Below are 24,409 nucleotides of genomic sequence, written 5' to 3'. Positions count from 1 at the left end.
CAATGTAAAAAGAAGAAAAACACCCAAATCTGCCCGATTCGAGTGACAAAAAAGGGTCCAGAACTTGTTAGCTTCTTTGCAAAGCTGTAGAGGACAATACATTTGGTTCCATGGTTTGCAAATCATCATATGTCTTATTTATTAAACAGATGCATTATAGTCTGCTAGTTATGTGACAAGGTGGAATTGTTCTTTAGGCCGGGTTCACACCACAGCGATGCGGGAACGCCGCAAATACGCGGCGTTTTCCCGCATCGCATGACTCCCGCCGGCAGTTCACACTGCCCTATGCGAACGGCTGGGAGTGTCAATGAAATGTTAATGACACCCCCAGATCCGTCCGCATATCGCAGTGCGATCTGCAGACTCGCACAGGAATCGGATCGCATGGTGTGAACACCCATGCCATCCGATTCTGTTGCGGACCAAAAAAAGGGTCCCGTGCGAGTTTGCGGCGGGTGCGATGCGAATTCAGCCATACTATCTGTATGGCTGAACTCGCATCGCTACGGAGATCGGATGTGATTTGCACTGCAGTGCGGTGCGAATCACATCCGGATCTCCCCCCGCAGCAGTGTGAACCCAGCCTTAAAAATAGGTGTGCGGGTTCCACACTTTACTGCAACCCCTCCCTCTGCTCGTTCATAAAAGTGGAGTTTCCCTTTAAACCTAATAGTTCATTTTAGTGCACAATCACTCGACATCATCATCTGACAGCAGCCAAATGGCAAAATATCGTGCATTTCCACTATAAAATTGAGAATGTATTATATTTAAACTCTTAACTTATTGTTTAAGCTATGTTGATGTTTCCTTTTTAGCTGCCTGCCCAGAACATAGCTCCTAATAAAAACTGCCATATTATTATACTATGCATTTTTTATTTTTATGTACTATTATGAATAACAGAAGTTTCTACTTAAATAATGGGTTAAAGTGATTGTAAAAGATCGTTATTTTATTTTTAAATAACATACATATCATACTTACCTCCACTGTGCAGCTCGTTTTACACAGAGTCGCCCCCGCACATCCTCTTCTGGGGTCCTCCAGCAGCGCCTCCCCTCATCAGATAACCCCCTAGGAGAAGCAATCTCCCGAGGTCACCTTGCGGGCGCGCTCCCGAATCCAGCATTTACATCCACAGACACAACTGCCGGACTCGCCCCCGCCCCCACATCATTGGATTTGATTGACAGCAGTGGGAGCCAATGGCTGCACTGCTATCAATATATCCAATCAAGAGCCGGGACCCCGCGGAGAGAGGGACAGCGCGTCCTGCCGAGGAGGTGGAGGGTGTGACTGCCAGGTGTTTTTTCACCTCAACGCATAGGATACATTAGGGTAAAAAAACACAAGGGTACAACCCCTTTAACTACTTCAGAACAGTATTTTTGCACTGTGCCATTTTCTATGATTCTGTATATGTGCTTGGTTAGATAATGTATTATATTCCAGCTCCTGTATATTGGCTTTTTCTATGTTCAGTTATCGGACTCGACGTTGTGCCTTTAACAAGATGTAACAAAGTGTTTATATAAAACTTACATTTTTGTACCAAAATACTATGCTGTGTGTATTGAATACATATACTTTAAAAAATAAAAACCTTCACCCCAACTGACTCCTCACCCTCGCTATCAAAATGATTTGTCAGATTTTTTTTGTTTTTTTCCCCCAGAGTTTGGAGGGTTATAGTTTAGGAGTCTTCAGACTTTCTAAAGAAAGGGCCAGTTTACGGTCCTTCAGACTTCAGGGGGACCAGACTGGCCGGTAGGAGAAGAACATTTTCCAGCATTGATGGAAGTAAACCATGTCTCAAGCTTGGTGGTCAGTGGGAATAAAACAATTGCAAAGCGCCTGTTGTCCATAGGTGGATGAAGAAATCGTGGCTCCTCATTGGTGTTCATTGGAGGCATGGTGGCCCAAGAGCCGATTAAAGGCAAGCAAAGGGCTGCCGTTTGGAGACCACTGGTATAGGGTATGGGTCCTCAAATACCCCCTACAGGCCAGGTTTTCCTTTTCTTGCACAGGTACTTGAAATCAGAGTCAATGGCTTGGTATTTTGGACAGCTATTTTATCTGAGAAAACATGGCCCGTTAGGGGTACATGAGGGCTGAGGTTGAGAACCACTGGTACAGAGGATAGATGCATCTGATTACATTTAAAGCCAATATACACTAGGGAGGTCTGTTGTGGTGCATTTAGGCAGTTTTTAACCACTTGCCAACCAGCGCACGACGATGTACGTCGACAGAATGGCACGGGCAGGCAAATGGGCGTACATGTATGTCCCTTTAAATTTGCCGCCCTGCCATCGGTAGCACGCCGGCAGCGGCGCGCTCCCGCGCTGGTCGGGACCCCCGTGAGTCCGGTCCCAGGACCCGCGGACTTAATCGCCGCGGGCATCCCCGCGATCGTCTCACGGAGCATCCAAATGAAGAAATGCCGTTGTAAACAGCATTTCTTCATTCTGCCTAGCAACTAGTGACGCTGATCTCTGCTCCATGTGATTGGAGCAGAGATCAGTGTTCACTAAATGAAAGCCCAACCCCCCCACAGTAACACACCCCTAGGAACACTTAACCCCTACACTGCCACCCACTGGTTAACCCCTTCACTGCCAGTGTCATTTACACAGGAATCACTGCATTTGTATAGCAGTGATTACTGTATAAATGACAATGGTCCCAAAAATGTCCGATGGGTCCCCCACAATGTCGCAGTCACAATAAAAATCGCTGATCGCCGCCATTACTAGTAAAAAAAAAAAAAAAAAAAATTATTAATAAAAATGCTATAAAACTATCCCTATTTTGTAAACGCTATAACTTTTGCGCAAACCAACCAATAATCGCTTATTGCGATTTTTTTTACCAAAAATATGTAGAAGAATACGTATCGGCCTAAACTGAGGGAAAAAAATGTTTTTTTTATATATTTTTGGGGAATATTATAACAAAAAGTAAAAAATAATGCGTTTTTTTCAAAATTGTGGCTCTATTTTTGTTTATAGCACAAAAAATAAAAACCGCAGGGGTGATCAAATACCACCAAAAGAAAGCTCTATTTGTGGGAAAAAAAGGACGTCAATTTTGTTTGGGAGCCACGTCGCATGACCGCGCAATTGTCAGTTAAAGCGACGCAGTGCCGAATCGCAAAAAGTGGTCTAGTCTTTGACCAGCAAATTGGTCCGGTCTGAAAGTGGTTAATGTGCCATAACAAAGCAACAATCACAACTGTTTCATTTTCACTGAATGCCACTACAGTGCAATAGTGTGTTTGTATAGACCAGTGATGGGGAACCTTGGCACCCCAGATGTTTTAAAATTATATTTACAATGATGGTCAAGCACTCTGCCGTGTAGTTGAGCATCATGGACAATGTGGTTTCAAAACATCTGAGGTGCCAAAGTGTGCCATCACTGGTATAGGCCCTTACTGTTGGTTGTATTTGATTATTATTTGTATACGCTTACACTTTTCCAAACTTTTTTCATTTTTTTTCCTTTCAGAAAAATAAAGTTAGGGAGGGGAGGGTGTGTGTGTGTCTTCTGTAACCCTCCAGGAGCCATTTAACTGCTTCAGCCCCAGAAGAATTTACCCCCTTCCTGACCACAGCTTTTTTTGAGTTTCGGCACTGCTTTACCGACAACTGCAGACTCGTGCGACGCTGTACCCAAACAAAATTTCCCCACAGAGCTTTCTTTTGGTGGTATTTGATCACCTCTGCGGTTTTTATTTTTTGCGCTATAAACAAAAAAGAGCAACAATTTTGGTGGAAAAAAAAAAAAGCTTTTTTTTTTTTTTACTTTTTGCTATAATAAATATCTCCCAAAAATATACAATAAAAAAAAATGTTCCTCAGGTTTAGGCCGATATGTATTCTACATATTTTTGTTAAGAGGAAAAAACAAAAAAACGTAATAAGCGTATATTGATTGCTTTGCGCAAAAGTTATAGCGTCTACAAAACGGGATAGATTTATAGCATTCTTTTTTTTTTTTTTTAACTAGTAATGGCAAGCGATTTTTATCGTGACTGCGACATTATGGCATACACATCAGACAATTTTGACACATTTTTGGAACCATTGGCATGAATAGTGATCAGTGCGATTAAAAATGCATTAATTACTGTAAAAATGTCACTGGCAGTTAACACTAGTGGGCGGTGAAGGGGTTAATCGTGTTCCCAGGGAGGTGATTCTAACTGAAGGGGGAGGGACTAACTACAGGAAGGAACAGTAAAAGTAAATAGATAAAGTCGCGCTACGGACTACTCCCTTAATCTGTGACTAGAATAAATGAATTAGAAGAATTAAAAGAAATGAATTAAAAGAAAACCTGTGAATGGGGATATTAGTAAGGGGTTAAAGCTGCCTATGCCTAGATCCTCCACCCCTTGAATGGGGGGGGGGGAGGTAAAAGATAGAGAATTGAAAAATGGGCTATGGCGCTAAAACCCAATGCATGTGCAACTCTGTGCATAAAAATATATGTACATTTAATTAATATAACAGTGCTATCAATAATTATTTTAATATGTCTAGTGCTAGTACTACGGTGCCCATACATATACTTTGCTTATACTATTGGTACCAAATTCATAGAAATTCCTGAGAAATTCATAAAAAACATCCAAAAGAAAAATAAATTAAAAAATCAAAACAATTCAAAAATGTGCAAATTAATTAATCTCAGCAAACATGCAAAATTCGTGCAGAATATTTAGTCCCAAAGAACGTCTTTAAACATAAGAACTTTTCCAAAATCGCATTCAGAAATCGCTGGAAAGTTGCATGCTGTAATATTTCAAGTGGTGGTAGCAAAATAAGGTGACTAGTGCAAAAAAGTGCCAATCATCAATGTAGAGAGAAACACTCTTCCCCGGTGCGCCACTCAGTATTGTGGTAATGTGATTGCCCAGAAGACGTCACTGACGAAACGCGTAGGGCGTGGCCACGTACGTGCACCTTTCCCATAGCCAGCAGCTATGGGAAAGTTCTTATGTTTAAAGACGTTCTTTGGGACTAAATATTCTGCACGATTTTTGCATGTTTGCTGAGATTAATTAATTTGCACATTTTTGAATTGTTTTGATTTTTTTAATTTATTTTTCTTTTGGATGTTTTTTATGAATTTCTCAGGAATTTCTATGAATTTGGTACCAATAGTATAAGAAAAGTATATTTATGGGCACCGTAGTACTAGCACTTATATGCACACACTAGACATATTAAAATAATTCTTGATAGCACTGTTATATTAATTAAATGTACATATATTTTTATGAACAGAGTTGCACATGCACAGGAAGGAATACACTGTCACTCCTGTCAGAACAGAACAGGGAAGTCTGCGTTTACACACACTTGTCCCTGTTGTGTCTCCTGGTCACGATTGCTCGTGGCCGGCGGTGATCGAGACAGTCTGTGCCCCCTGTGCAGCGGGCGCCTGCTATCCGGACCTCGCAAGATCGCGTACAGTAACGTGATTTCGCGCAGGGGAGCCAGCCTGCCGCAGTAAAACTGCTGCAGCTTGTCCAAAAGCAGTTAAACTACACCGAACCCTAAAGAGAAAACAAACCTTCCTTATCCTTTACAGCCAAGGAAGCTGCCACCTTCCACTCTGTTTGAAGTGCTACTTCCCTGTGCTGCACATGTGTCCACTTATGACACCTGCCCTTTGATGGCTCAGCAGTTCAGGTGAGAGCACAGGCACCAGTGACCGTTATCATTCATTGCCTATCTTGATGGCCTATCTTGAATGTAACAATTTTGGAAAACCATTAAAATTGATGGGTTACTTCTGCTTTAAAGAGGAGCTGCACCTAAAAAAAAAATATTAAAAGCCAGCAGCTACTAATATTGCAGCTGCTGACTTTTAATAAAATCACACTTACCTGTCCCAGGTTCCAGCGATGTCGGCGGCAGATGACGAGCGATCGCTCGTCTCGCTGCTGCCACCGCCGCCATCCTCTGTCAGGGAATCGGGAAGTTAAGCATGACGGCTTCACTGCCCGGTTCCCTACTGCGCATGCGCGAGTCGCGCTGCGCGTCTCTTATGGTCCCCCGCTGTGTCTCTGGGAACTGTGTGTTTCCCAGAACACAACGGGGGGGGGGCGGAGCGTCTGCGGGGGTCTGCGGCGGTCTGGCCGGAAGTGGGTGCAGTTACCTGGATTATCCAGGTAACTGCACCCCCCTCCCCCCTGAAAGGTGCCGATTGTGGCACCGGAGGGGGGGAGGGATAAGATTAGCGGAACTTCCCCTTTAGGGTGAAGAACCGCTTTAATGTCAAATTCCAGTGCATTTAGTGCAAATCTTCTGATTTATGTTGAAATTTCACACTCAATTCCACTCACCCCCTAGTCAGATTGGATGATCATATGATTCCAAAAAAGGAGCTGGGCTTGCTTTTCCTCCATCAGGTATAATAAACCAGCAGGAAGATGGGCTCCCACCCATATGCTGCGATTGAAAAGCTGCACATGTGTAGCCTGCTGAAGAAAAAAAAAAAAGAAACATCGGCCATAAGCCTGTGAAGGTAAGGGGCCAGTTGGGGCCAAGATTAGTAAAGGTTCAGTTATCCTTTAAAAACCTTTTGTATCCTTGGAGTGTTGGAATTATTTTCAGATTTCTATTAAATTTACTTCAGTGTAAATGTGAAGATTGTTGCCTGTTTTTAATAAATATTGAATTTCTCTATACAAGCTTTTTTTTTTTTTATAATTTGTATAAATTATGTGTCAAAAGAGTGCGTTATGATTGGACTTATCTGAATTGAATCTTGTTCTTTTTTTCTCGTGCATAGAAGGACATAGGAAATCTTGAAGTATACCTTGACCTTTTAAGAAAAAGTATTGCACGCCTAATCACTGCATTGATCAGGGGTGTAATGTCAGGCTTCTGCAGCCAAGCCCTACTGCTTTAACCTATACTTGCATACAGGCTGTCCAGTTTGAAAGCTGCAGGGGCTTGTGAATGAACGAAGAGCCCTCATCAGAGCCCTCACAGTTCATTCAGAACTACAACCCATCAGACACGGTGGATGAAAGTAGTTTTTTGTTCATTCACAGGAAAATAAATCAATGATGTGGCCATAGCCCTGCACGGCCACACCGTTTTTAAATTATGACAGCGGGTGCAAGGATAAGATTGCCTGGCCACTGTCATACTGCAATTGCGGCAGGAGTCGCATCTGACGAGTCTCAATTTCAGCCGTGACATTCAGATGGTCAGGTTAGAATTTGGCATAAACAACATGAAAGCATGGATCTATCCTGCATTGTATCAGCAGTTCAGGCTGGTGGTGTAATGGTGGGGATATTTTCTTGGCACACGTTGGCCCCCTTAGTACCAATTGAGCATCGTTTATATGCCGCGGCCTTCCTGAGTATTGTTGCTGACCATGTTCATCCCTTAATGCCTACAGTGTACCCATCTTCTGATGGCTCCTTCCAGCAGGATAATGCACCATGTCAGAAATCTCAAATCATCTCACCACTGGTTTCTTGAACATGACAATGAGGTCACTGGACTCCAATGGCCTCCACAGTCACCAGATCTCAGTCCAATAGAGGACCTTTGGGATGTGGTGGAAGTAGAGAGATTTACATCATGGATGCGCAGCTGACAAATCTGCGTGATGTTATGTCACTATGGACCAAAATCTCTGAGAAAATGTTTCAACACCTTGTTAAATTTATGACACAAATAATTAAGGCAGTTCTGAGGGCAAAAGGGGGTCCAACCCGCTACTAGCAAGGTGTACATACTATAGTGTCTGGGCAGTGTATGTGTCCTGACCAGTTCATTGGAAAAGCTAGTAGGAACAGACTAGTGCAAGCCCACGATAACCACACTCGTCAGATGCACTGTATACATCATGAAATGCATGTTGTTGGTTTACCTAAGAATACAGCTTTGCTGCTACGCCAAGCACGGTGAACAAAAAAGGAAAAAAAACAAAAAACCCTCATTGAATACATTGGTTTATCTTTTATTACAATGCAGTGTTTAAACAGCAATTTTGTAATAAAATTTGCAGGCAAACAATGGTTTTCAGGCTTTGACAACTGTTCACGAACCCACAGCAATTTACATAAAAAAAAATATTTGTCACTCAAAAAATATTTAAATTAGAACTTGTTTTTTTTTTTTTTTTACAGGAGATCTTAGTACTTCAGTAACATTGCATGTGTAAAATATAGCCCTACATACACTTCTATTATATGAGCAGCAGCCTTTTACACACCTGTGTACAGCCTGCTCATGTAATGGGATAGTGTCATTTGGCCACCACTAAGGGGCGCTACAAGGCTGAATAGGAAGACCTTCTCCCATCTGTAGTCTGACAGCAGGAGACCGATACATGGGAACGGATCACTTCCCTCCAACTAAACCATCCCAGGGACAAGGCCATAAGTCCGCACTGAAAGCACTTATATTTCATGTTTACAAGTGATGGTAAATCATAAGTTGCATTTACAAAATTCATGATCATTTTTTAAACATTATCCCCTGGGAACAGAACGCATGTAGTACTACTTTGTCCTGTCTGGCTATGTGCTGTCTAAGGCTTGGAGACAGAGAAAAGTGCAGTTTTTCTATCTCCAAGAAATTGCTTGAGTCAAGCAGCCCGCAAAGAATGCGAGTCACTGTGTTCCAGGCAAGTGCTTGAAGATGGAAAAGAAAAAAAGCACCAAATGTCAAAGCCTCCATCTCCTTGCTCGCTGTATGTTCGAACAGCTGTGGGAAAAGAGGGGGCACCCTGTGACATCACAGCAGGAGATGGGACAATGTGCTATGGGCCCTGGAGAACAGAACACATTCAATTAATAAAATCTCAATTTTGAGACCGATCCCACAAGAAGTAGTCCCCTGAATTCCAAGGGCCACAATACATGAAACAACAAAAAAAAAAAGTATTTGTGATCAGCAAATATTCACATATAGGAAAAAGTCATACTTGTGCAAAAATTAAGCTGTATAAATAGTAGTAGCTGGTCATCCTTGTGAGGGCTGCTGTAGTTAGCGTTCACCCTAATCTAGAAGTGCGCTGATGGCAAGCAATAGTGTGTGAGCAATGGTAATTATGCTTCCCCCCCCCCCCCCCCTCTCAAGACCAGAGAGAACTTCAAGGGACATTTCTTTATATTCAGAGAAAAAAAACACCTAAAGGCCCCCCTTTCACATAGGCGCCTCTGCATGCTCAGTGGGGGATCTCTCCTCTGAGCAGGCAGATGACAGGTCAGTGTCTGCTCCGCTATGCAGAGCGGACACTGATACAGTCCCGCTCTCCTCTATGGGGCAATCGGATGGAAATTGACTGCATGTCTGTATCCATTTGATCCGATGCGCCAGGGGGATGGGGAATAGGACTCACCATTGGCCTCATGGTGGTGGACAGCATCCGGTCCATAGAAGAGACTGGAGGTCCAATCAGGTCTGCCTGAAACACTGACAGGAGGACCTGATCGGACAGCCCATGTGAAAGGGGCCTAAAGCAGTAATAAATCAAATTATATATATATATATATATATTTGTGTGTGTGTGTGTGTGTGTGTGTGTATATATATATATATATATATATATATATATATATATCATATATACATTCTATAATAGGGCTTACCTGTAGGTACAGTAAATATTTACTTTAGTAGCAGCCAGCGAGGACGCCACATGCGCACTGCACTCCGAATGGCCGGTGCTGTCCATTCAGAGCTCTGTGCCACAGATGTGATGTCCCCACGGCTCAGCCATTCATTTTTTTGTTATTGGTTTACTACAGCTTTAACACCGAGAGCTTCCAGTGCCACATGTTTTATGTCCAAGTTTCCACGCAGCACTCAATGGCTCTCTGAGTGCAGATACAAAAGTGTCAACCCCTCCAGAGGAAACGGCATTCACCCTTCAGGCTGATTCTGGGAGGTCACCCACATCCTTCCCTAAGAGTCCAAACCTTTCTGATTCCAATTACCACATGGCAGACCCAGGGGCAATACAAAGCAACAATCTTCTGTATTGTTCTAGTAACAGAGCATAGAGATGGAGGACAGAAGGGTGAATTGTTAGGTCATCATGCAGATGAAATGTGCCTTTTGGAGGGGCTGAAGCTTCAAGACCCCTACAACGTCCCTTCTGCTCAGCCCAATCCTTGTGTGCTGGGATGACTGCACTCCTGTACATGTGCCCGAGTGTCCTCACCCTACACCGGCCAATCAAGATGGCTAAAGACCAGCACCTAAAGGAAGCCAGGGACTTCGGGGGGGTTGTTCTGCTGACTTCAGTCCTGCTTTAAGCTTCTGGGCTCTGAAGTTAAAGAAATGTCCCTTGAGGTGCCCTGTCCCCTAAAGAGACCACAACCACCACTGCTCACAAGTATGTACACAACAAATGTAATACTATATGAAATATATTTTAAAAAAAAGCGTGACTAGTACAGAATAGCTTCTTTATACAAAGCAGTTGGTGTATTGGCTATAGGGGGGCCATACTACAGCCTGTACCTACAGGCCAACAATTCACATAAAAAAATTGATCTATATTCAAATGTAAACAAATAATCCTGCTGGGATGGGTAAATAAAGTGTAACAGATGTGGTGGAATACTTACCTTACCTGGAGAAAGGGCTTTAAAAGGTTCACTCCAGTGTTGCTCACATATGCAAAAGCCTTGGGATTTTGTCACAGGATTTATGCTGAAGGAGAACATTAAACTAATCCGTGTTCTGTTCTTCCTCTGCAGCTTAGATTATGTGACAAAGTGCCTTGGCATTCAGATATATGGATAGTCTTTTCACCACAAAAAGGCATTTCTTTTCTTCTGTTACTCTTTAGCAACTCAACTCACAGAATTCAAATGTTAACATTTAAGTACAGGTTCACTTTATGGTGTGAAGCACAACGGTGTTCTGTTGCCCCCTAGTGGAATTTTAGTACATACACAAGAACTTAGAGGCGTTCTGAGTGCTACAAGTTATGGATGTCTTATCAGCCAGTGCAGAGGAGAATCTATTGTACCCCATTGGGCGAAGCATCTTTCCATGTCCAACAATGCCACACTGACATACACTGGCATTTCTGACATACATTTAAATAGAAGCGTGTACAGTACACCTTTGGTGTTATTGCTCCATCTCTTTCTTGACTTCTTCTATATAATGGTGATCGGGTCCATAAGCCACCTCCATTATAGCGATGGCCTGGAAAAGAACAGAAAAATCCAAAAATGTTAAAAAAAACTCTTATGCTTAAGAAATAAAACAAATTCTACCAATTTACAAAACTCTGGTTTTGCTGCATCTTGAGTATTATTATTATACAGCAGTGGTCTCCAAACTGCGGCCCTTTGCTTGCCTCTATCCAGCCCTTGGGACACTATTCCCCCCCACTGACATCAATGATGAGGCACCCTTCCTGCCACTGACATCAAATGGGGCATCTTTCCTGCCACTGACATCATCAGTGGGAGGAAGGGTGCCCCATTTGATGATGTCAGTGGCAGGAAAAATGCCCCATTGATGGTGTCGTGGCAGGAAAGGTGCCCCATTGATGGTGTTGTGGCAGGAAAGGTGCCCCATTGATGGTGTTGTGGCAGGAAAGGTGCCCCATTGATGGTGTTGTGGCAGGAAAGGTGCCCCATTGATGGTGTTGTGGCAGGAAAGGTGCCCCATTGATGGTGTTGTGGCAGGAAAGGTGCCCCATTGATGGTGTTGTGGCAGGAAGAGTGCCCCATTTGACACCCTCAAATGGGGCACCCTTCCTGCCACTGACACCATCAATGGGGCACCCTTCCTCCCACTGACACCATCATGGAGCACTCTATTTCCGACTAAAAGGAACCATGGGGCACTATTCCTCCTGCTAAAATCAATGATGGGGCAAAGTTTACTCACACTGATGCCAGGACAATTTTTACTCGCATTGGCCGCAGTCTGGCCATCCTAAAGCCTGAAGGACAGTAAACTACCCCTTAGTTTGGAGACCCCCGTTATACAGGATTTATATAGTGCCAAAAATTTAGGCATCACTTTACAACATAAGGGGAGACAGTAGGAACGCAAGAAAACAAAAAATAAATTACTGCGCTAACACAAAATAAATGTAACATGTGAAAACATCCATATACACATTTACTGTTTTTTCTTGAGTAGGAATGAGGGGGCCCTGCCCATAGAGCTTACAATCTAAGAAGGCGTATGCCATCCAGTTCTGGTCTCCAGTCCTCAGGAAGGATGTGCTGGAACTGGAGGGTCCAGAGAAGTACAACAAAGCTATTAAGAGGGCTGAAGAATCTCAGTTATGAGGAACAACTACAAACATTAACCACTTGACGCATGTATATACAGTGGGGTTTAAAAGTTTGGGCACCCCAGGTAAAAACGTGTATTAATGTGCATAACGAAGCCAAGGAAAGATGGAAAAATCTCCAAATGGCATCAAATTACAGATTAGACATTCATATAATATGTAAAAAAAAGTTAGATTTTATTTCCATCATTTACACTTTCAAAATTACACAAAATTACTGCAAAAGTTTGGGCACTCTGCAGAGTTAATATCTTGTACTGCCTTTTGGCAAGTATCACAGCTTGTAAACGCTTTGTGTAGCCAGCCAAGAGTTTTTCAATTCTTGTTTGAGGTATCTTTGCCCATTCTTCCTTACAAAAGTGTTCCAGTTCTTTGAGATTTCTGGGCTGTCTGTCACGCAAGGCTCTTTTAAGGTCTATCCATAGATTTTCAATAATGTTGAGGTCAGGAGACTGTGAAGGCCATGGCAAAACCTTCAGTTTACGCCTCTTGATGTAATCGCCCCTGGATTTTGAGGTGTGTTTAGGATCAATATCCATTTGTAGAAGCCATCCTCTCTTCAACTTCAGCTTTTTCACAGATGGCATCAAGTTACCATCCAAAATTTGCTAAACTTTTATTGAATCCATTTTTCCTTCTACTCGTGAAATGTTCCCTGTGCCACTGGCTGCAATACAACCCCAAAGCATGATTGATCCACCCCCATGCTTAACAGTTGGACAGAGGTTATTTTCATTAAATTCTGTGCCCTTTCTTCTCCAAACGTACCTTTGCTCATTCCAGCCAAAAAGTTCTATTTTAACCTCATCGGTCCACAGAACTTGTTTCCAAAATGCCTCAGGCTTGTCTATATGTTCATTTGCAAAGTTAAAACGCAGATTTTTGTGGTGAGGACGTAGAAGAGGTTTTCTTCTGATGACTCTTCCATGAAGACCCTATTTGTACAAGTATCTCTTTATAGTGGAATAGTGTACCACAACTCCAGTGTCTGCCAGATCTTTCTGGAGGGATCGTGCAGTCAAACGTGGGTTTTGAATTGCTTTTCTCACAATCCTGCGAGCTGTTCTGTCTGATATTTTTTTCTTGGTCTTGCTTTAACTTCCACTGTTCCTGATGACTGCCATTTCTTAATTACATTCTGAACAGAGGATATTGACATCTGAAAACGCTTTGCTATCTTCTTATAGCCTTCTGCAGCTTTGTGAGCGGCAACTATTTTCAGTTTCAGTTTTCTAGACAACTGCTTAGAAGAACCCATGGTGCTGATTGTTGGGGCAAGGTCAGATGAGTCTGGCCATTTTAAACCTTTGAGATTGACATCACCTGGTCTTCCCAGACGATGATTCTGCAGGGTGCCCAAACTTTTGCAGACGCCATTTTTTTGTTTTCTGTAATTTTCAAAGTGTAAATGATGGAAATAAAATATAACTTTTTTTGACATATTATAAGAATGTCTAATTTGTAATTTTATGCCATTTGGAGATTTTTCCATCTTTCCTTGGCTTCGTTATGCACATTAATACACATTTTTACCTGGGGTGCCCAAACTTTCGATCCCCACTGTATTTAGCTACACATACATAATCGAAAAGAGCACAATCGCAAGTATGCATCGGAGCTTTTTGATCCCCACTGGCTACTGTGCTGGGAGCGCACGCTCAGTGCAGTAGGTGGTTATACAGAGTCGCATAGATGGCCCAGCATGGTAGTTGGCAGGGATCAATAAGCTCCCAATGCATACTTGGGAGTTTTCCAATCATGTAACCACTAATCAGAGCAGTCGCATCACTTGAATGCCGACCCCCTGGCTTTTAGAACTCTTAAAAGAGCCAGGAGGCAGTCAGCGCAAATGGTTTAAACTTGTTTGCCCTGAAAAAACGCTTAAGAACTCCATGCAAAATCGCTTAAAAAACCCCTGTGCACCCCTGGACAAAACAAGCAGTTAACCCATGCAGTGCGGGCACAGCCCCACTGCATGGGAAAACATTTTTCTCTTTATGAAGTTCTTCTTTAACCCCTTCCCACTTGGCCTATTGTGATACGACGGCCTGGGCCGAAGCCCTACTATCCTAGGATTGGGTCTTCCCCCGGCGTGAGCTGTCACCCGCTGTATCCAGCCAATGACAGATCACTGTACCAGTCTGCTACTGGTACCATGTGATCACTGTAGCCAATCAAATCAGATGACAATTCTACACAATGAAAGGCTTTGCTTTATGCCTTTCATTGTGTACTACTAGGATGAGCTCTGATTGCTCACAGTGAGCACATGGTACAGACCAGACCCATCTGTACCATGTGATTAGCTGTGGCCAAAACACAGCTAATCACAATAGTAAAACGCTGAGTGAATAGTTTTCATGGAAAATGGCTGCTTATCACAAAGGATCAGGAAGGCGGGGGAGGGTTGCACGGACATCTTACACCCAGAAACCGGCAACAAAGCACAGGTACTCTGTCACAGTATATGTACTGCGGCAGGTCAGTAATCGGCTGGAAGACAACAAATTATTGCATATCAGTTTCTATCTTGTCAATGAGTAAAAATAGGAAAATTAAAACACAAATGTAGACTTTCCACAGTGCCTCACATACCTTTTTCAGGGCCTTAATCCCAGCAGTCTTCTTCTCCAGGCCCATGTAAAGTCTCCCCAGCTTCAGCCACATGGAGGCCACATTTGGAGAGTAGGGTGGATAGTGCTTGCTGGAAAAAAAAACAGAACAAATGATAGAAAGATACAATATATGTACATCTATGGAAGCATGTAGGGAGACTGCTCACTACTGGTTAGTAGAAATGATTTCCGATTGGTCGCTATAAATATCAGCACTTTGGATATCACAATTTAATTGTATTAAGGTGCCAATATATAAGCAAGTTTTGAAACAGACTCTCCTGAATGTCCAATCTTATTTTCAGACTTCTCACTTAAAGATGGTTATAAACATCTGAAAAGAAAAATGAACGTGGCATATCCTTTTATAGTGTGTACTTACCTCAATCCAAAGCACAGAGTGTGATTACTGCCTGCTCTGTCATTCCCCTGCTATCTGCATAAGTCGCCTCTGGCAGTCTATTCCGACACCAAGCAATCCAGAGAGAAGGACACCAGCACACAGCAGGTGACCGGCAGCCTCAGCTCTGCATGTTTCCCTATGAGTCGGTGTAGGGGGGGGGGGGTGCCCATTCCCTCCACTCAGGTCTCAGATTACACTCTGCTCTCTTCTCTACACTGTGCAGTGTGTGACATCAGATCCCTGACCGTGCCTGCTGATGATCAGAAATGGGATGCAAAATGTGTGCTTTAAAGAGGTTGTAAAGGAGAGTATCACAGATAAACAGGTACAACTTATGTAGAAGTGGTTTTCATCCCTGTTGGGGTTTAGGATATGGTATATGCAAGGGTTTACTACAAGCCACCTTCCCTACTACAAAATAAAACACATGCTGCCATTGGTAACCCATCATTCTGAAAATGCTAGGTGCCCAGCTGAACGTATGGCTTCAGTTTCTGCAAAGTCACGGAACCACACCAAGCATGTGTATGAAAGCTGCGACTTCACTTGCTGCATGCTTGTTGTTCTGGTTGTTAATGCCTCTGGAGGTACTGAAGTTACAAAACAGGCATCACAACCAACTAAGACTTTCAGAAGGTCATCGGTGGCAGTTTTCTATAGTGCTTTAATGACAGGTTACCTTTAAAACCCTTTCAGAATACATAAAACCCTCCATGGCTGTAATGACCAAAGTACATGGTAAACCACTGTCACCCCCCACCGTATAAAAGACTACAGGTGCTCTTTAATGCCAATTCAGATGTTATCGGGATGGGCATGGCTGTTGAGACTTACCGGTAGGGCTGGATGATTTTCCCTCCATACTTCAAAGCTCCTTCCCAGTCCTGCATGTACAGGCAGATTCCCATGGACTGATACGTCATGTGTAACATATAAATGTTAGTCTCTGCAAATAACGTTCCCATCTTCTCCATGCTGAGCTCACACATCTCCAGCAGTTCACTAGGACGTGGTATGGTTAAGGAAAATAAATAAATAAAAAGAATAAAAAAAATAAAAAGACCCCTCAGAGAAGTAACCCTGCCGGTATTTTCTAAGTACCACTGTCACACCAGGCTTGGACTGGCCCCCAGGATTCTCTGGTGGGCCCCCCTGTACACAGAGTCCCTGAAAAGTCCAGGGTAATTCTACTTTTAAGGAATGAAGTACTCTGGCTGAAATTACCCCCTGAGCAGACTGATCTGCACTTACCAGATCTGAAAATGGTTCAGAAAGGAGGACATCAGAAGAGAAGCCGGGGAGGGACAGTCAAGATTCATCCGCAGGTGGTACTGCCCCGGTCCCACGGCAACAAAGTATAACTAAAAAGGCCAAAAACTTTTTTTCACCAAGCACAAAAGTAAAAGAAAATTCCATTTTGGTTTGGCAACAGAACAGGAAAAGGAGGCATATCTTCCAATGGGGGACACTAGTGATAACCAGGGAGTCCTCAGTTTGGAGGAATTTCCTCTCATTTCCTGTTTTGGCTATGGGACAAAACTAAGGGAATTCTCCCCAATGGGACACAGATGGTTTAAAAAAAAAAAAAAAAAAAACACACGGGTTATAACTAGGGATGCACCGAAATTTCAGGCACCGAAACATATTGTCCGAAAATGGCCCTTTCGGCAAAAAGCCGAAAGACAATTTCCGCCGATACTGGTGCCGAAAATGGGGCGGGGCTTGTCGGGCTTGGCCCCGCCCCGGTGCCGCCCATCACGGGGGTGTCATTCTGTCTTTTGCTCTCCTCCTCCCCTCCCTCCTCACCTATGCTGCAGTCAGCCGGTGGGGTCTCGCTCTAAAGTCCCCCTCTCCACAGCGGTGGCTGCATATGTCTCCTCAGCCGATGTGTAAATCGGCTGTGCAGGAGCTGGGCACGATGTTTACTGTGAAAGTGGAAGCAAAGGCGAGGCGTCTAGCAGTGTGTGCTGTGCTCTCTGCCTCCCCCTAGAGTGCAGTACCCCAGCATGGAGATTAATGTACAGAGCTGCAGCTGCCAATTTAAAAAAAAAAAGACTGTCATACATATATATATATATATATACATATATATATATGTTTGTATGCCTGCGTGTTGTGTGTTTATATGTGTGCATGTTTGTGTATATATGTGTGTGTGTGTTTATATGTGTGTTAAGTGTGTATGTTTCTATGTGTGCGCGCGCGCGCATGTATGTGTTATGTGTGTGGATGTGTGTGTGTGTGGATGTGTGGATGTTTATATGCACTGGTGAGGCACTGGTAGGCTGCTGGGCACAGTGAGGCTGCATTGATCTCCTGTAGCATGTCCGCAGTCTCTGACCAGCTCCTGTAGCGTGCCTGCAGTCTCTGACCAGCTCCTGTAGCGTGCCTGCAGTCTCTGACCAGCTCCTGTAGCGTGCCTGCAGTCTCTGACCAGCTCCTGTAGCGTGCCTGCAGTCTCTGACCAGCTCCTGTAGCGTGCCTGCAGTCCCTGACCAGCTCCTGTACCGTGCCTGCAGTCTCTGGCCATCTCCTGTAGCATGCCTTCTCCTGTAGCATGCCTGCAGTCTCTGGCCATCTCCTGTAGCGTGCCTGCAGTCTCTGGCCATCTCCTGTAGCGTGCCTGCAGTCTCTGGCCATCTCCTGTAGCGTGCCTGCAGTCTCTGGCCATCTCCTGTAGCGTGCCTGCAGTCTCTGGCCATCTCCTGTAGCGTGCCTGCAGTCTCTGGCCATCTCCTGTAGCGTGCCTGCAGTCTCTGGCCAGCTCCTGTACCGTGCCTGCAGTCCCTGATCAGCTCCTGTAGCGTGCCTGCAGTCTCTGGCCATCTCCTGTAGCGTGCCTGCAGTCTCCGGCCATCTCCTGTAGCGTGCCTGCAGTCTCCGGCCATCTCCTGTAGCGTGCCTGCAGTCTCCGGCCATCTCCTGTAGCGTGCCTGCAGTCTCCGGCCATCTCCTGTAGCGTGCCTGCAGTCTCCGGCCATCTCCTGTAGCGTGCCTGCAGTCTCTGGCCATCTCCTGTAGCGTGCCTGCAGTCTCTGGCCATCTCCTGTAGCGTGCCTGCAGTCTCTGGCCATCTCCTGTAGCGTGCCTGCAGTCTCTGGCCATCTCCTGTAGCGTGCCTGCAGTCTCTGGCCATCTCCTGTAGCGTGCCTGCAGTCTCTGGCCATCTCCTGTAGCGTGCCTGCAGTCTCTGGCCATCTCCTGTAGCGTGCCTGCAGTCTCTGGCCATCTCCTGTAGCGTGCCTGCAGTCTCTGGCCATCTCCTGTAGCATGCCTGCAGTCTCTGGCCATCTCCTGTAGCATGCCTGCAGTCTCTGGCCATCTCCTGTAGCATGCCTGCAGTCTCTGGCCATCTCCTGTAGCATGCCTGCAGTCTCTGGCCATCTCCTGTAGCATGCCTGCAGTCTCTGGCCATCTCCTGTAGCATGCCTGCAGTCTCTGGCCATCTCCTGTAGCATGCCTGCAGTCTCTGGCCATCTCCTGTAGCATGCCTGCAGTCTCTGGCCATCTCCTGTAGCATGCCTGCAGTCTCTGGCCATCTCCTGTAGCATGCCTGCAGTCTCTGGCCATCTCCTGTAGCATGCCTGCAGTCTCTGGCCATCTCCTGTAGCATGCTTGCAGTCTCTGGCCATCTCCTGTAGCATGCCTGCAGTCTCTGGCCATCTCCTGTAGCATGCCTGCAGTCTCTGGCCATCTCCTGTACCGTGCCTGCAGTCCCTGATCAGCTCCTGTACCGTGCCTGCAGTCCCTGATCAGCTCCTGTACCGTGCCTGCAGTCCCTGATCAGCTCCTGTACCGTGCCTACAGTCCCTGATCAGCTCCTGTAGCATGCCTGCAGTCTCTGGCCATCTCCTGTAGCATGCCTGCAGTCTCTGGCCATCTCCTGTAGCATGCCTGCAGTCTCTGGCCATCTCCTGTAGCATGCCTGCAGTCTCTGGCCATCTCCTGTAGCATGCCTGCAGTCCCTGATCAGCTCCTGTACCGTGCCTACAGTCCCTGATCAGCTCCTGTAGCGTGCCTGCAGTCTCTGACCATCTCCTGTAGCGTGCCTGCAGTCTCTGGCCATCTCCTGTAGCATGCCTGCAGTCTCTGGCCATCTCCTGTAGCATGCCTACAGTCTCTGGCCATCTCCTGTAGCATGCCTGCAGTCTCTGGCCATCTCCTGTAGCATGCCTGCAGTCTCTGGCCATCTCCTGTAGCATGCCTGCAGTCTCTGGCCATCTCCTGTAGCATGCCTGCAGTCTCTGGCCATCTCCTGTAGCATGCCTGCAGTCTCTGGCCATCTCCTGTAGCATGCCTGCAGTCTCTGGCCATCTCCTGTAGCATGCCTGCAGTCTCTGGCCATCTCCTGTAGCATGCCTGCAGTCTCTGGCCATCTCCTGTAGCATGCCTGCAGTCCCTGATCAGCTCCTGTACCATGCCTGCAGTCCCTGATCAGCTCCTGTACCATGCCTGCAGTCCCTGATGAGCTCCTGTACCATGCCTGCAGTCTCTGACCATCTCCTGTAGCGTGCCTGCAGTCTCTGACCATCTCCTGTAGCGTGCCTGCAGTCTCTGACCATCTCCTGTAGCATGTCTCCAGTCTCTGACCATCTCCTGTAGCATGTCCCCAGTCTCTGACCATCTCCTGTAGCATGTCCCCAGTCTCTGACCATCTCCTGTAGCATGTCCCCAGTCTCTGACCATCTCCTGTAGCATGTCCCCAGTCTCTGACCATCTCCTGTAGCATGTCCCCAGTCTCTGACCATCTCCTGTATAAAAATATTTTTTTTAAATAGTCAATTTCGGTATCGGTGCTGTTTCGGTATCGGTTTCGGTTTTCGGGATCAAGGAAGATTTATTTTCGGTATCGGTTTTCGGGATTAAGGAAGATTTATTTTCGGTTTTGGTTTCGGCACCAAAAAACCCATTTGGTGCATCCCTAGTTATAACTCTCAAAATTAAGAATACAATGTTGCCTTTAGACCTACTTTAAGTACCACCGACAACAATGATTTAGGGGCCCACTATCTTACCGACTGCACTGATTTATAGCAACACATATTTACTCACATTTTTTATTTTTTTTAAACACATATTTTGCATTCCCACACTTTTACTGTAAGTGTCTAAACCATTTTCTTTACTGCTGCAGCATAGGAAGTTTTGGAAAAGTTGATCAGGCTCTGGTTTCACCAAGGTTAAAATGGTTCCAATAAGGGCTGAAACAACTAATCGATTAATCGACAACTAATCGATTAATTTCATAATCGATTACTATTTTCATAATCGATTAATCGGCAAGTAACATAATGGGGTTAAAAAAAAAAAAGGAGCCCTTTATAGTGCAACAATAAAATCACTACTGTAAATATTACTTTCACTGTTCTCCAGTAAAAAAAACGAACCCCTTCCAGTAGTGATTATCTGCTTTTTTGTACTATAAAGGGCTAATTTTAGTCTTTTTAACCCAATTATGTTAATAAACGTCTTAGGCCTGGTTCACATCTATAGGTTTATTGGTGATTTTTGCAGAAACGCACTACAGTTCATTTACATGGTTTCCTATGGGACACGTTCATATCTGTGCTTTTTTCATATTTGGAAAGGGTCAGGGACTTTTAAGCAAAACGGTGCTTTTTTGGTTCAATGTACTTCAATGGAGAAGCTGCAGAAAAGAATGCAATGCGTTTTTGCAGCAATTTGTGTCACGTCAAAATGCAAATTGCAGTAAAATCACGTGCGCAAAAATAAAAAATAAACGCACAGCAAAAAGCACTTCAGAAACAGATCAAAAGTAAAAACTGCATTAGGTGTGTACCGAGCCTTATGCTGGCCACACCGATGAATTTTCAGGTGAGAATATTCAAAAGAAAAATCTTTCTACGTTCGCTGAATGAAAGAATTTTGTTTGAAAATTTCACTTCATTTCTAAACAAAAACCACATACACTGTCTGAAAATTCCTTTCACCAAGAAGTTTTCTGTTATTTCCAAATTTTCCCGTCACTGTGGTTGAAAATGAACGTCAATTTGACCCCCTTTTTTTATTTTATTTTTAAGGTCATTAACCGATTAATCAAAACAATAAATCGCCCAACTAATCAATTATGAAAATAGTTAGTTGCAGCCCTAGATCCAATTACTTTTTTACCTTTTTTTTTATTTTTAATATTTTTTATATACAAACACCCTTCTGTGTGCAGCTCAGCCCCCTTATACTTTGAGCCAGATCTTGATCCACCGCTGTGCCAAAGAACAGCCCTCTCCATCCTCATTGGCTCAGACACAGTAGCTGGAGCCGTTGGCTCCCACTGCTGTCAAACACACAGCCAATGAGGAGGAAGCAGGTGGACAGGGTTGGAGCCGAGCGAGCCTGCACAAGTGCCCCCATAGTAGAGCTGCACAATTCTGTATAAAATGAGAATCACAATTTTTTTTGCTTCGAATAAAAAGATCATGATTCTCTCACGATTCTCACGACACTATACAAAGAAAATGGGCTAACTTTACTGCCTTGATTTATTTATTTTTTCATTAAAGTAATAATTAACCACTTTCAGACCGGACCATTTTGCTGGTAAATGACCAGAGGTCTTTTTACACTTTGGCACTGCGCTGCTTTAACTGGTAATTGCGCGGTCATGCAATGTTGTACCCAAACAAAATTTGCGTCCTTTTCTTCCCACAAATAGAGCTTTCTTTTGATGGTATTTGATTGCCTCTGCGATTTTTATTTTTTGCGATATAAACGCAAAAAGACCGCAAATTTTGAAAAAAAATGATATTTTCTACTTTTTGTTATTAGAAAAATCCAATAAACTCAATTTTAGTCATACATTTAGGCCAAAATGTATTCAGCCACATGTCTTTGGTAAAAAAAAAGTCAATAACTGTATATTTATTGGTTTGCGCAAAAGTTGTCACATCTACAAACTAAGGTACGTTTTCTGGAATTTACGCAGCTTTTAGTTTACGACTGCCTATCTCATTTCTTGAGGTGCTAAAATGGCAGGGCAGTACAAAACCCCCCAAATGACCCCATTTTGGAAAGTAGACCCCCCTAAGGAAATTGATAAGTGGCATGTTGAGCCCATTGAATATTTTATTTTTTTGCCTCAAGCGATTGAATAATGACAAAAAAAAATTTTTTTTATTTTTTTTTTACACAAAGTTGTCACTAAATGATATATTGCTCACACATGCCATGGGCATATGTGAAATGACACCCCAAAATAAATTCTGCTGCTTCTCCTGAGTACGGGGATACCACATGTGTGGGATTTTTTGGGAGCCTAGCCGCGTACGGGGCCCCGAAAGCCAAGAACCGCCTTCAGGTTTTCTAAGGGCGTAAATATTTGACTTCACTCCTCACTACCTATTACAGTTTTGAAGGCCATAAAATGCCAAGATGGCACAAAACCCCCACAAATGACCCCATTTTAGAAAGTAGACACCCCAAGCTATTTGCTGAGAGGCATGTTGAGTCCATGGAATATTTTATATTTTGCCACAAGTTGCGGGAAAATTACAAACTTTTTATTTATTTTTTTTCACAAAGTTGTCACTAAATGATATATTGCTCACGCATGCCATTGGCATATGTGAAATGATACCCCAAAATAAATTCTGCTGCTTCTCCTGAGTACGGGGATACCACATATGTGGGACTTTTTGGGAGCCTAGCCGCGTACAGGGCCCTGAAAACCAAGCACTGCCTTCAGGCTTTCTAAGGGCGTTACAGTTTTGAAGGCCATAAAATGCCAAGATGGCACAAACCCCCCCAAATGACCCCATTTTGGAAAGTAGACACCCCTAAATTTAGGGGTACACTAGTGAGACTAGGTAATAAATGGCGGGTGCCCTGAAACTATAAAAAAATAACTAACCAACCAGCGTCACCTGTAACAGTTATATGGTGATCACTGGTGAAAGGGTTAACTAGGGGGCAATCAGGGGGCTTTATGCGGTAGTATATGGGGGTCCCTGGCGCTATAAAAAGCTGCGGCGAACCTAAATACCTACCTGCCTAACTAGCGTCACCTGTGACACTAATACAGCGATCAGAAAAACGATCGCTTATTAGGCTGGGTTCACACTGGAGTGATGCGGGAACGCCACGAATCCGCGGCGGGTTCCCGCATCGCATGCCTCCCGGCGGCAGTTCACACTGCCCTATGCGAACTCCTGGGAGTGTCAGTGAAATGTTAATGACACCCCCAGATCAGTTCGCATATCGCAGTGCAATCTGCAAACTCGGATCGCATGGTGTAAACACCCATGCGATCCGATTCTGCTGCGGACCAAAAAAAGGGTCCCATGCGAATTTGCGGCGGGTGCGGCGAATGGCTGAACTCGAATCGCAGAGATCGGATGTGATTTGCACTGCAGTGCGGTGCGAATCACATCCGTTCTCATAAACTGCTGCAATGTGAACCCAGCCTTAGTGACACTGGCGACGGGGGGTGATCACGGGGTTAAACCTTTATTGGGGGGGTTAGGGGGGTACATTAGAACTAAAGGGGGCTAACCCTAACTGCCCTAACAGTTATTACAGTCACAAATGACACCAATGCAAAAAAAAAAAATGCATTGGTGTCACTGTGACTGGGGGGGGGCAGGGGTAATTGGGGGGGTGATCGGGGGGTAAAGGGGGGGTGTGAGTGTGCCTGGCATGTTCTACTGTGAAGTGTCGTGTTGGTGCAACTCACCGATCCTCTCTCTTTGGTGCCGGAACGAAAAATACCGACACGGAGGAGAGATTACATCACTTCCTCTCCTGTGTTTACATTACAGGAGAGGAAGTGATGCAATGCTTCACTCCCATTCGTCAGGAGCGATCGCGAGGGGGTGGCCATGAATGAATGGCCGCCCCCTCATCTCGGATCGCTCCTGCACGGATACCGACCGCCGCTGGCACCGGGGGGGGGGGGGGGCCCGATCGGGCCCCCCACCCGCGGGAAGGCAGGGACGTACAGGTACGCCCATATGCCTGCCCGTGCCATTCTGTCGACGTACATCGTCGTGCGGCGGTCGGGAAGTGGTTAAAAAAAATTGCATATGAAAGACCGCTGCGCAAATACAGTGAGACATAA

General features: G+C 44.6%; 1 protein-coding gene across 1 annotated transcript in view; it reads right to left on the bottom strand.

Annotated features, from left to right (window-relative positions):
- Positions 1-7,985: 7,985 nt before the first annotated feature.
- The window catches only part of SMYD2 (SET and MYND domain containing 2), an 81,335-nt gene continuing 64,911 nt past the window's right edge, over positions 7,986-24,409 (bottom strand). The window contains exons 10-12 of the mRNA XM_077485763.1: positions 16,171-16,345; positions 14,914-15,022; positions 7,986-11,210 (exon numbers count right to left, since the gene is read on the bottom strand). Coding sequence (XP_077341889.1) covers positions 11,133-11,210; positions 14,914-15,022; positions 16,171-16,345 — 362 coding nt within the window. The 3' untranslated portion in view covers positions 7,986-11,132. The remainder of the gene's footprint in view (positions 11,211-14,913; positions 15,023-16,170; positions 16,346-24,409) is intronic.

This window comes from Lithobates pipiens, unplaced genomic scaffold (genome assembly GCF_037356315.1).
Source record: "Lithobates pipiens isolate NorthernLeopardFrog02 unplaced genomic scaffold, aLitPip1_a1.2 Scaffold_18, whole genome shotgun sequence".
Taxonomy (NCBI): Eukaryota; Metazoa; Chordata; class Amphibia; order Anura; family Ranidae; genus Lithobates; species Lithobates pipiens.
Note: the sequence above shows the minus strand (reverse complement) of the source record. Positions and strands in the feature narration are given on the sequence as shown.